The sequence below is a fragment of the Phallusia mammillata genome, chromosome 2, assembly GCF_965637545.1.
Source record: "Phallusia mammillata chromosome 2, kaPhaMamm4.hap1.1, whole genome shotgun sequence".
Taxonomy (NCBI): Eukaryota; Metazoa; Chordata; class Ascidiacea; order Phlebobranchia; family Ascidiidae; genus Phallusia; species Phallusia mammillata.
The window spans coordinates 16,997,025-17,009,481 of NC_137253.1; the positions used below are offsets into that span (position 1 = coordinate 16,997,025).

The window sequence follows — 12,457 nt, forward strand, 5'->3', positions numbered from 1 at the left end:
TTTGATAGTGGTACCAGAGACAACTAGGCACCAAAGAAAGTTTGTCTTTGGCCACTTTCCCTAAAATGGTGTTGGCTATTTGGAGTAGGCTACAGCTGGCTTTACAAGTCTCTCGCCTGTTGTGTGCCGTTTTCAAATAGATATGAAACTTTAAATGAGGCCATAAGAATTGGTTTATCAATTAAAACAATCCGGTAAGAAGTAATGGTTGCATTCCAATCGCATCTGACCCTCTTCTCTTTAAATTCATCAAGTTTGGTGTTTATATTTACCTGACCAATAAACTTTAGTGAAGTGTTCTTGTGACTTTGTGCATATTGTACTATGTTATGTCACAGAAGGCATCAAATTAGAAGATTCATTTTTTGCTACTCATCGATATGATATGATATATAGGCCTATATACCTATCGTATCGGAAATTAACTAAATGTGGGTCTGCCGTGAGGAATGTTTTTTTAATGATTTTACCCAAAAACGTAGGCTAAATTTTGGCTAAACCTTATTTATTTGGCGTCACCGAACAAGTTTATTTACGACGTCCAAGAATATTTTCAATGTCCCTCTTTTCCCGTGAGACATCCCAAGAACAGAAATAATGACTCACGCTCACCAGAGAAAGTTTTGAGTTGACAAGAACAGAAATAATGCAGCACTAAAGGTTAAGCTGCGAAAGAAACAAACAAGTCGTATGTTTTGTGCAATGGATATATTTTTATCAAAAGAAATAGTAAAACAAGACAAAAAGAAGCCTGCATTAAAACTCTTGTTGTCCCAAGTTTGATGACACAAAGAAAAAAGTGGGCGTTCTTCTGCCTCTCGTGTTTAGATCAGTTGTTTAGCTGTGCGGAAAAGCGCGCCCGTCGCTAGTGGACATGACGGCAAATTTGCGCTGGCTTGTGTGGTGAAACCAGGGGTTCATAAACTTTTGAGATCGCGTTCCAATGAAACTATTTGGTATATCTCACGCTCACGCCTCCTCTTAATAAATTCATATCAAAAAGGCATCATTTTTGTTTATTATCAACATCGGCTATAACTAATTATATTATCAATGAGATGGATAGGTTTTTTTAAACCAGTTGTTTAATTTTCCGTTTTGTGGTATTTAAAGCACATCGTAGGTCAGTTTCACAGTTTAGTTTGTTTCTACAGTTAAGTGTAGAAAATCCGGTTTCATACAAAGACGTTGCTGAAAGCGGTCTTCGAGAAATAGCTCTACTTCTCCCTTCATTTCATAAACATGAGCTAACATATGCCCTTTTGATAACCAACGAACGGCTGTATGAAATAGCAGAGTCTTGTGATTGGAATCCAAATTATTTCACAGCTTCGCAAACAATCTTGAATTTACCACACTTCATTTAATTAAAGTTTCCCCAATATTGTGGGGTTTCTTTGCCAGGGAAAATCATTAAAATTATTTCAAAGGAAGCTTCTACAACTTCCTGCAATTCTCATTTACTTGAAAGAGCCCCTTTTGGCTGGAAAATCTCTGCTGATCAGTTTGTCTTTCAGACCAAAGTGCTTCGTTTCAAGATGGGCGTTTCAAATGGCTTGGCCGCAGTGCATTATTAAATTTTCAAAACAAACCACACACTTTGGAACAGCTTGACCATTTACTGTAGCTTGAGTAAAACCATACTACAAATACTTCTCCATGTACTGTCTCTTTTTAATGCTCATCCTGTCTTAAAACTTAAACTGTCTAACTCTTAATGTAGTCAACATTCATAACCGAATGAAGAACAGTAAACGAACTAGCACAATTACAACTTTACAATGACAATCACTGCATCACAATGCATCGACTGTAATTTATTTTTCAACTAAAATGACAAATAGCGCCGGCAAGGTTAACACATTAATTGAGGATTGAATGTTGTTATTCAAACATTGCAATCAAAGTCAAATAGTGCCCCTGCAAACCTCTCATGCACCGCTATAGGGGGCATGCCCCACAGTTTAAGAACCCCTGGGTTCAATATAATGTATTTTTTACAAATACGACGATAGTCAACAATATTATAATTTGTTGGCCTTAATTTGCTTCATTAAGGTTCATTCAAATTTTATTTCATCTTATGGTGCTCTGTTCACATTTGTTTCTGGTTCTTGTGTTAAGATATTGCGAATAACATTGTGTTTCTATTTTTTATTGTATAGCATATCCTTGTGGTGATCCAAAGTTTGTACTGAATAGCCAACGAATATTCCAACGAAACAAACGTCTTGTTCAGTTTGTTTGTAGTCATGGTTATGAAGCACTGGGAAATACTCTGTTATCATGCATGAATGGAAAATGGAGAGGAACAAAGCCAGTTTGTACAGGTATAGTCAAATGAGATAAAAAAAAACAATTTTGGAAACTTTGTTCCCAAACTTTTATTTTGACCGACAGAAAGTCAGTTTTTCTTTCCTATTAGAGCTGATGGGACTACTTTTGTAATAAATATTTAACAAAGACTGTTGTTTTTTAACCTGAAAAAGGTACAAAAAACAATGTCGGGGTAAAAAAAAACAAGTGAACATTAGGACTATTAAAAAAATGTAAGTGGCTGGTTGAACTTTAATTTAAATAAATAACCCAAATAAACCATCCTAAAGTCAAAGATTACACATATATTTTGTTAATAAATTAGTTACAAAAAATAACCTAAAAACTTCTTGAAATAAAGTTCCGTTTTCTGTCCTAAACTGATTGTGTTCCCATGTAACCACTAACTCGCCCTTTTTCCCTACTTTGTAGCATTTTATATAGCCCATACACAAAAAGTGTACTTTTCATAATGTAAGTGTACCTTTTAGTGTCCCTAAAGCCATTTTATACAGCTTTGGTTGAGTACATGTTTTGAACTTTTTATTTTCCAAACTTCAAGGTGACAAATAAAAATTTTGGTACATGTTTTAAATTTTTTATTTTCCAAACTTCAAGATGACAAATAAAAATTTTGTGCTAATAAATAACAATGTTGGGGTAAAAATAATGGGAAAAGGTGGGGAAATAAGGATGCTCCATCCTGGGTCGGTCCTACTCGCAGGATATCTTTATTCGCTGTTAAGTAACAAACAGTTGAAAACAAATATTCTGTTGAAATAACGTAACTCAGCCAGCTTCTGTTAGTTTGCAGCCGTCCACTGATTTTATGAAGCATATGTTGGGTCTATAAGAGAGACTAGCGCGGTTTTCAACCTTTTTTACTTTGCGAAGTGCGAACCCATTTGGGGGTTTACTAACATAACGGGACATGTAAGAAGTTTAACTACGAAAATGTGTTTAGCATTCACATACAATAAACTAGCGTGTGGGTTAACTGACGAAATAACATAGTATGTGTGTGCATGCACAACAATACTCATATACAGTAATGCTAAAAATGACAACATTGCCGGAGCTTTCATTAGTTAATATGGCGCGACGATGTGCAATTCCAGGCAGTCCCAAATTGTTTTTTTTTCTTCTCAAAATTTGTTCGACTTGTTTTATCATCAAATGTTTGATGGATTTGAATGAAACTTACACAGATGGTAGATATAGTTATTCAGATGTGCACTCTGCTTTGTTTGTCTTGATAACCCCAGTATTTCCCCGCTAACCGACTAAACTGGGTGAGTTGAATTCCCTCTGGCCGACTAAACTGTGTGAGAAACACCTCCAGTTGTCAAAATTTTAAACATTGGCGGATTTGGCTCAAATTTTGCAGTACTATTGATTGAGTCATTGTGGTTTTATATTTTAATAGTTTGTGTATCAAACCCCATTAGTTACCATACTAGCCCTCTAAAATTTTTTGAAAAGTTAAAAAGTGTGGAAATTGGCTAAAATTTGGACAGCTTGTAAAATTTACCATTCATAGGAGCTGATTGTTGATTTAACCTTGTAGCCCCAATTTCACCCCACTAGCCCCCTAAAATGGGTGAGTTGATTAAACAGTGTCGGGATTGGCTAAAAATTGGGTAGCATCTAGAACCCCTGGAAGTGATTATTCATGGTACGCCAACCGATTTGTGTTTTTGTATTGATGTAACAATTTAACTTTACACTGCTTGTTTATAGTTTTTATCATGGCATTGTTGTAAAATTTACCCTTACATGCACAAAACACTCTGCTTTCTCTTTAATATTGATATCTGCTGGCACCAACCACTATTATTATGGGTCCCCTTCCCTGAAGGGGACACATATTGTTTTTGTCCATACTTTTTTTTTCTTTTTTTCGTTCTTTCTTTTTTTCTTTCTAACGCTGATTTGTTCCCACGTTTTGGTCAAGAAATAATGATTCAAACTTTTTCAAATTTACACACATTATAGATATTGGTCTAAAGATGGTCCATGTGAATTTTGACCCCGTTTGATCCCTCGGTTCACCCACAGCCCCCCAAAACGTAATTTTTTTAAAACGGCTATACTTGCTAAAGTACTTCATTTAGGAGTTATATGCTTGGTTGTTTGGTGCAATATAAGGTATTTCAAAGAATTTTGTACCTTAAAAAAAGATTTACCCATTTTCACCCCTTAAACCCCAAAATATTCGTTTCTGTCTGACGCTGGTTTGATAAATGCGTTTGGTCAAAAAAGAGTGTTTTAAATTTATTCAAATTTGCACAGATGTTAGTTATTGCCCTGAATTTGACCCTCCTGAAGTTTGACCCCAAACGACCCAGCGGTTCACCCACAGGCCCCCAAAATAATAATAAATAAAAAATGGCTGTACTGACCCAAGTACATAATCTGAGGGTTTCATGCTTTGTTGGTTGGTGCAATGTAAGCTATTCTAAAGAATTTTGTAACTTTTTATTGGACTCACCCATGTTTACCGCTTAAACCCCAAAATAATACGTTTTAGGCCAGAAATACAAGTCCTAATGTGCTGAAATGTTAAACAATTGTTTGCAGTAGGTTATTCGTTTAGTAATTAAAAATTTGCCTTAATCGGCCAAATAGTTACTTTTACAGTCCATAATATGTGTACACTGTCAGTCAGATAGAAGTCTCAACTCTCAACGTATTCACTTGTTTACGATTAAGGCGAGTGAATGCAGCGGGAGTGCTCAGCTTGACGTCCGGACGGACGTTTTACGAGACAGTCGTGTTGGTGATTAGAAATCAGCTGTTTTTGTGCAGCCATGCTATGTCGTTTTATTAAGTTATCAAGCTCATTTTCAGTTTTGGAAAATTGTGTTTAAAAACTGACCTTGAACGACAATATCAAGGTCAAAGCATGAGATTAAATTGAAAGTATTTTTCCTGTTCTTATTTGCTGTTTTTTGTAATTATATGACAATAATGATGCAAAAAAAATACAGACAAAACTTTTGAAGTTGGGTTAGGGCTAAAGTTGGTTAAGTTTTTCCTTTAGAATCTAAAAATAACCAGGATGTTTGTTTACCATAAATCCGCACAAACGCGCGTGTGGGGACCCATTTGTTTTTGCTTGCAAAAACAATCATACGTGTAGATCGAATGATGTGTGTATTAAATTGGTAAATATCTAACAATGATTGTGCCCTATTTTTACTGTTACCAACTCGAATATGCATATGTATGGGGACCCATTAGAATATGCTTGCAGAAACAATTATGTTATAAAGTGCCAGGAAAAAGATAGGGACCCAATGAAATGTAGGTGCCAAATATATATCCATTATAAATATATATAGTAAATGGTATATGTGATGCATCATTAAATATGATGTAGTATATATAAACTGGCAATATATTGGAAAACCACTATTCTAGTTTAGAAAAGGGCTTGGCACGCGAGGTCATTAACACATGGAATAAACAAGTAAATTGGCACGCGTTGCCTAAAAGGTTGCCGACCCCTGATCTAGAATATGCTATTTGTAGGTTTCGATTGACTTGTTTTTCCTTGTAGCCCCAACATTTACTCCACTAGCTCCTTAAAATTGCCCTGTAGCACCACTTTAACCAACTGGCCCGTAAAATGGGTGACTCAAGATTTTAACAATGTTCCAATTGAATGAAAATTGGACAGCTTGTAGAATTTGCTATTCATAGGTGTCTTGTTTTGTTTCACCCCATTATGTCACTATTTACTCCTTCTTTTCTTTAAAAAAGAATGTTAAATATGACATACTTCAAACAATATCTACGGTGAATCTGATTTGTATAGTTTGTACTCTACATAGTATTATTATGGGTCCCCTTCCCTGAAGGGGACACATATTGTTTTTGTCTATATTTTTTTTTCTTTTTTTCTTTTTTCTTTTTTTCTTTTTTCTTTTTTCTTTTTTCTTTTTTTCTTTTTTTCTTTCTAACGCAGATTTGTTCCCACGGTTTGGTCAAGAAAGAATGGTTCAAACTTTTTCAAATTTACACACATTGCAGATATTGGTCTAAAGATGGTCCATGTAAATTTTGACCCTGTTTGATCCCCCGGTTCACCCACAGCCCCCCAAAACGTGAAATTTTTAGCTCGGCTATTGTTCCCACGTTTTGGTCAAGAAAGAATGGTTCAAACTTTTTCAAAATTACACACATTGCAGATATTGGTCTAAAGATGGTCCATGTGAATTTTGACCCCATATGACCCAGAGGTTCACCCATAGGCCCCCGAAACATAAATGTGTCTAACGCCCGTTTGGTCAAGAAAGACACTGTAGGCAGAAGTACCAAGAGAGTAACTCACTGGTTTACGATAGCGGGAGGGCTCAGCTTGACGTCGGACAGACGTTTTACGAGACGTCGTTTCAGTGATTAGAAATCAGCTGTTTTGCACAGCAATGCTATGTCGTTTTATTAAGTGGTCACTCACATTTTCAGTTTTGGCGAAGGTTTTACACCTATGACGTGATTTAAACCTAATAACCGTGCTTCCGTTTTGTATATGTCAAGAAAAACTTTGTTAATAAAAGTTAAGATGAAAAAATTAACTTGAGTTTTGCCAAATAAATGTTTTTTTAAACGCTCGTTGTCAGGTTGGCTGCCGCATGATCACGGGTTACTTAAGGTTAACTAGTCGGTATTACAAACACAGCTCAGAACTTCCTTCATAACGTAGCGTTTTTTTGACAATCAATTAAGGAGTCAATACTCAAGGCATGTATAAATTAGGTTTAACAGTACTGTTGAACACGAATGACGGCGTGCTATTGAAAACGGTGTCAAAAGGTCAAACAGTCGTTTGGCGTGTGCACCCTGAGAGGTTACTACTGGTCAATGGTACTCGTTTTGCGAAACAAAGTTAAATGAAAAACAATTTGTTATGTATACACTTGTAGCAAATTGCTTTTTAATTTAAAGTGTCTGTAACACAACTGTTACAGCTTTCTAAAAAAATTGTGTTCAAAACTCGACCTTGGAGGACTATATCTGGGTCAAAGCAAGAGATTAGATTTAAGTCTTTGTTGCGTTTTTTTTAATTTCGTAATTACATGACAATAATAGTGCAAAAAGAATACGAACAATTTTTTTTTATTGTTGGGTTAATGCTTTTTAAAAATTTGTCCTTAAGAATGTAAAAATCACCGCAACATTTGTTTACTGTAAATCCGCACAAACGCGCGTGTGGGGACCCATCAGTTTTTGTTTACAAAAACAATCATATGTGTAGATCAAATGATGTGTATAGTTAATTGGTAAATATCGTATAGAATATATAAAATGGAAGTATATCAGAAAGCCACTCTTCTAGTTATTTAAGCCCATTTCCAATCACTGTATTTTACCTTACAACAGCCGACGTTCTCATAGTTATCTCTTGAAGTGCATTATTTTCAACTTTGCATGTGTGGGGACCCATGAGTTTTTGGCTGCAGAAACAACTAAGGTTATAAAAGACGATAGCTATATGGGACCCAATATAAAATAAGCATCGGAATTATATTAATGTGTTAAAATAGGTTATAGCAGTGATGCAAAAATGTGGTCACACGGTTTTGTAGTCACAATTATAGGTGGTTTATATTTATTATGGGTCCCCTTCCCTGAAGGGGACACACATGGGCGCAACTAGGGGGGCAGGTTCGTCGGCATGCCAGGTCCCTTTTCTATCTGCGTTATTGCGTATAACGGCTCTCGTACAGCGCCGAAAACACGTTCGTTCGCATCAAAGCTAAAAATAACTTTCAAATGACAGGACAAGGCGCCGGCACTGCAGTAAATCGCTTCATCGGTATGTATTGCGATGATAAAAAGTAAAAACGAAGTCTCTGCGATGTATTTATACAACAACCTAAATAACCGCAACACTGATCTTTGTTGGAACTTAGTAGGCAGATTGAAAGATTAACGTCTAAACACCCAGTCGAACGAGTTTATTTGTTACGAAACAATGCCTTAGTTTAAAACGTCAATATACTATCACAATGGGCTTTGTGACTTACAAGTGTTACTTTTTCACGGCATTCGAAGCCGTACAATACAAGGACGAATCCCAGTTTTTATAGATTATTAGTGGAAAAGCGCGTCGGACCATTCGACCAATCTATGATACGCACTTAGCAATACAATCGTTTTTTGGGAAAGTTGGTAGTTCGTTGCCTACCCCCTCAATTTTCCGCTAGTTGCGCCACTGGGGACATATATTGTTTTTGTCCGTATTTTGTTTTCTTTTTTCTGTCTAACGCTGGTTTGTGAGACGCGTTTGGTCAAGAAAGAGTGCTTTAAATTTATTCAAATTTACAGAGATGTTAGTTAATAATCCAAATTTGATCCTCCTGAAGTTTGCCCCTGATTGACCCAGCGGTTCACCCACAGGCCCCCAAAACGTAATTTTTTTTAAACGGCTGTACTGACTAAAGTACAGCGTCTTGGAGTTTCTTTCTTTGTTGTTTGGTGCATTGTAACGTTTTTTAAAGAGTTTTGTATCTTTTTTTCGGATTCACCCTTTAAACCCCAAATAATCGGTTTTAGTTTTAGGGCAGAAATACAAGCCCTATGGTGCAGAAATATTTAAAAAAAATAACAATTGTTTAAGCAGGGTATTCGTTTAGTATTTAAATTTTGCCAGTTACCTTTACAACCCATAATATGTGTACGCTATCAGTCAGATATAAGTCCCAAGGGAGGAATTCACTGGTTTACGATTAAGGCAGCAGAGCGGGAGTGCTCAGCTTGACGTCCGGACAGATGTTTTACGGGACAGTTGTTTGGGTGATTAAAAATCAGCTGTTTTTTTGTGCAGCAATGCTGTGTCGTTTTATTGAGTTATCACGCACATTTTTAGTTTTGGTGAAGTTTTTCGTTGTCAGCTTGGACGTTTTTCGTCATAACGTATCTTCTTTATTTTTGACAAATCAATTCAAGAATCAGTACTTAAGTGTTGTATAAATTAGGCTGAACGGTATTGTTGAACACTAAGGACTGCATGCTGTTAAAAACAGTGTCAAAAGGTCATTAAACGGTCGTTTTTGCAAAACAAAGTTCAGTGAAAGACAAGTTGTTATGTATACCTTTGCAGCAAACGACTTTTTTATATAGTGTCTAATATAACAGTTAAGGCTTTCTAGGAAAATATGTGTTTAAAAACTGAACTTAGACGACAATATCAAGGTCAAAGCAAGAGATTAAATTGAAAGTATTTCCCCGTTCTTTTTTCACCGATTTTTTGTAATTATATGACAATAATGATGCAAAAAGAATACGGACAAAAACTTTTAAAGTTAAGTTAATGCTTTGTGAAAAATTTGACCTTAAAGAATCTAAAATTAACCGCAACATAGGTTTACCGTAAATCTGCATAAACACGCGTGTGGGGACCCATTCGTTTTTGCTTGCAAAAACAATCATACATGTAGATACAATTGTGTATAGTATAGTAAATTGGTAAATATCGTATAGAATATATAAAATTGAAGTATATCAGAAAGCCACTTTTCTAGTTTAAACTACATTTTCTCAGAACAATAATGAAGTACTGATACAGTGGCTCAACTAGCAAGAAAATAAAGATAAGGCAACGAACTACCAATATTGTTTTTGCGAAAAACATGCTTGGATCAAACCGCGACTGAATTACGTTCGTCACATACTGAACTTTTTAATTTTTGAGGCATTATCGTGATGCTACGCTAACTGTGTAAAACTGTCATCAATGAAGTACATAGTGGTTTCCATACTCTGTTTTATAACCTAAAAAGAACATTTACTCTCATAATAAGCATTCTTACACGTTGGACGCGAATGTGATGTCACACATGCTAATCGTCGTGAGTATGGTGCAATCGGTCACATGTGTCTAAAAAAAAATTGGTAACGCACATGCACTCAACTCACGCCACACAAATCCACAGGATTCGATATTCTACTTTGAATCTCCCTACCCTGCACTCCCATCAGTTAGCCCCCATGTCATAAAATTTTGATAATTTGTTTAATACAGACGAATCCGGTTAATCGCATACTGGTGACTTGCATAATCCGTTTAATTGCATCACAATAAAAAATCCCAAACCGTCGCCCACCGTTTGTTAAGAAAATCGTCCGGTTAATCGCATGCCGCTGCATAAACGGGATATTTGGATCAATTTTCTACGAAATATGCGATTAACCGGATTGATGATCTCTATGTGAAAGTCGAACAGATTGATTTTTTCAAAAAAATGACGATATGATAGTAAAATCCTCCGGAGGTAATGTACACAAAAAAGACGTAGATGCATGTTTGCATTCTACACCAAATAACACATCTAATTTCAATGTTAAAAGTGACACGCCTTTACCATAAAATATTTTTGAAAAGTTATCAGGAGATTAAATCACCGTTCAGTTTAACGCTGTGCGATAACTAGGAGTCGTTTAAATAAAGAGTTTAACATGTTAAAATTACGAAACTAGTGTTCTGGCGAAGACGCTGATTGTAATTTCTTACTAAGTGCGAACTGCGCCAAATTCCTAGTAATAACTGTATCGAAATTTGAACATTATTAAATGTAATGGTTGAAAATGGTTTCTGTTTATGACCCGCCAAACACGTAATGCTTGTAAAAAATGTTAGATCGCAAGTATGTTGTTTAGATTCACGTAATTGGTAACATGCCAATGATTGCCATATTTTATGTCTTCTATTCGTGACCTTGCGCAACTTATCAGGTAGATCACCGATTAAGAATGGCATTTATTCCATTTGTATTTGTTGCTGGTTTAAATTTTTGAAGCAACGATCACACGTTGATCACATGACAGCAGTGTTTTTTTAAGGTGTTTTGTTCCGGTGTTCTGAAACGGTCCCCCAAATTTCTCCAGCGGTTTTCCAAAGCAATTCGTTTAAGCAAATATGGCTATTTTTTGGTATTTAAATGAAACACTTGCGGTCTCTTAAAACTACTTAGCGGTCACCCAAACCAAACCTTAAAAAAAACCTGCGTGACAGTCACTCTAATCTTACAGCTGCAGTTTTGCTGAGTAAGCTAGAAAGTAGCGCCACAATCTGAGTCTTTAAAGGTTTGCTAAAATTAATAATTTTTTTATCAAGTGGATAACGGGGTATAATAGAAACTGATGCAGCTCGCCTTAGCTTTCTTGCGCTGTAGAATGTGTCGAAGTTATAAGTTTGACCAGGTTTCGTCATGTACTTTCGGGTTTGGGCTTGCTTACAAATATGCACCTAACACTTTGCCGCCTAACGCGAAGGTTTGAACTAGAAAACGAAATAGGTCAGAAACAACAGGACATTTTTACGTGTATATTAAACGAGACGCCTAGCACATTTATAAGGGAAACTACCCAAAACAAGACTAAAACGTCATAAACCGTCGTCATACGGAAGTTCCCAAATTTAAATGTTGGGCCCCTCGGCTACGATGCGATGTAACATGTAACATATCTTTTCAAATAAACCTGACTGCACAAATCAAGCGCACTGTCGCATGTGCCCCATTTAAAGTGTGTGAGTGCGTTTCTACTGTTTCTTCTACACACTTGGGCGATTGCACCATAGCGGCACAGTTAGGAAGCATGGCATCATGTATTGCGCTGAGAGTAATAAATCTAGTTTTGACTTGAAAGTACTTTTTTCAATTCTCGGCAACAAAAGAGAGAAAATACTGCGAAAAATAATTTAACGAATCTTTGTGCACGGTAACACCTCATCGCAAAAAAATGGGACCCATTTGCCGAAATTACGGGGAGGCAAAACAATAAAGATAGAAAAGATTTAGTTTGACTGTCACCTAACATCACAAATTACATACTTTGCCGTGCATCGCAAATTACTTTAATGTTTAACATTTATCTTCTCAGTAATAACTATTACAAAAGTGCTTAAATTTCACGCAACAAAGCGCAGACACTTCTGGCCTAGCAATCACAATAATCGTTTTATACGTTTTAAAGTCGCTTGTTTCGTTTACAACAGTGGTTCCCAACCTTTTTGTAGTCAAGAACCCCTTTTATAAATTTTTTGTATGTCTGTGGACCCCCTAATTTTCCGTAATTCTCTTAGTTTTTCGTTTCTTGCATTCTATGTTATTATACTTTTTGGATAGCATTTTAA

The 12,457-nt window shown here is 36.1% G+C and overlaps 1 protein-coding gene across 7 annotated transcripts in view; it reads left to right on the forward strand.

Moving 5' to 3' along the window:
* The first annotated feature begins 2,169 nt into the window (after positions 1 to 2,169).
* Positions 2,170 to 12,457, forward strand: part of LOC145215370 (uncharacterized) — a 50,498-nt gene continuing 40,210 nt past the window's right edge. For all 7 annotated transcript variants that reach the window (XM_080084057.1, XM_080084062.1, XM_080084060.1 and 4 more), the window contains exon 1: positions 2,170 to 2,330. In XM_080084057.1, coding sequence (XP_079940183.1) covers positions 2,291 to 2,330 — 40 coding nt within the window. In that variant the 5' untranslated portion in view covers positions 2,170 to 2,290. The remainder of the gene's footprint in view (positions 2,331 to 12,457) is intronic.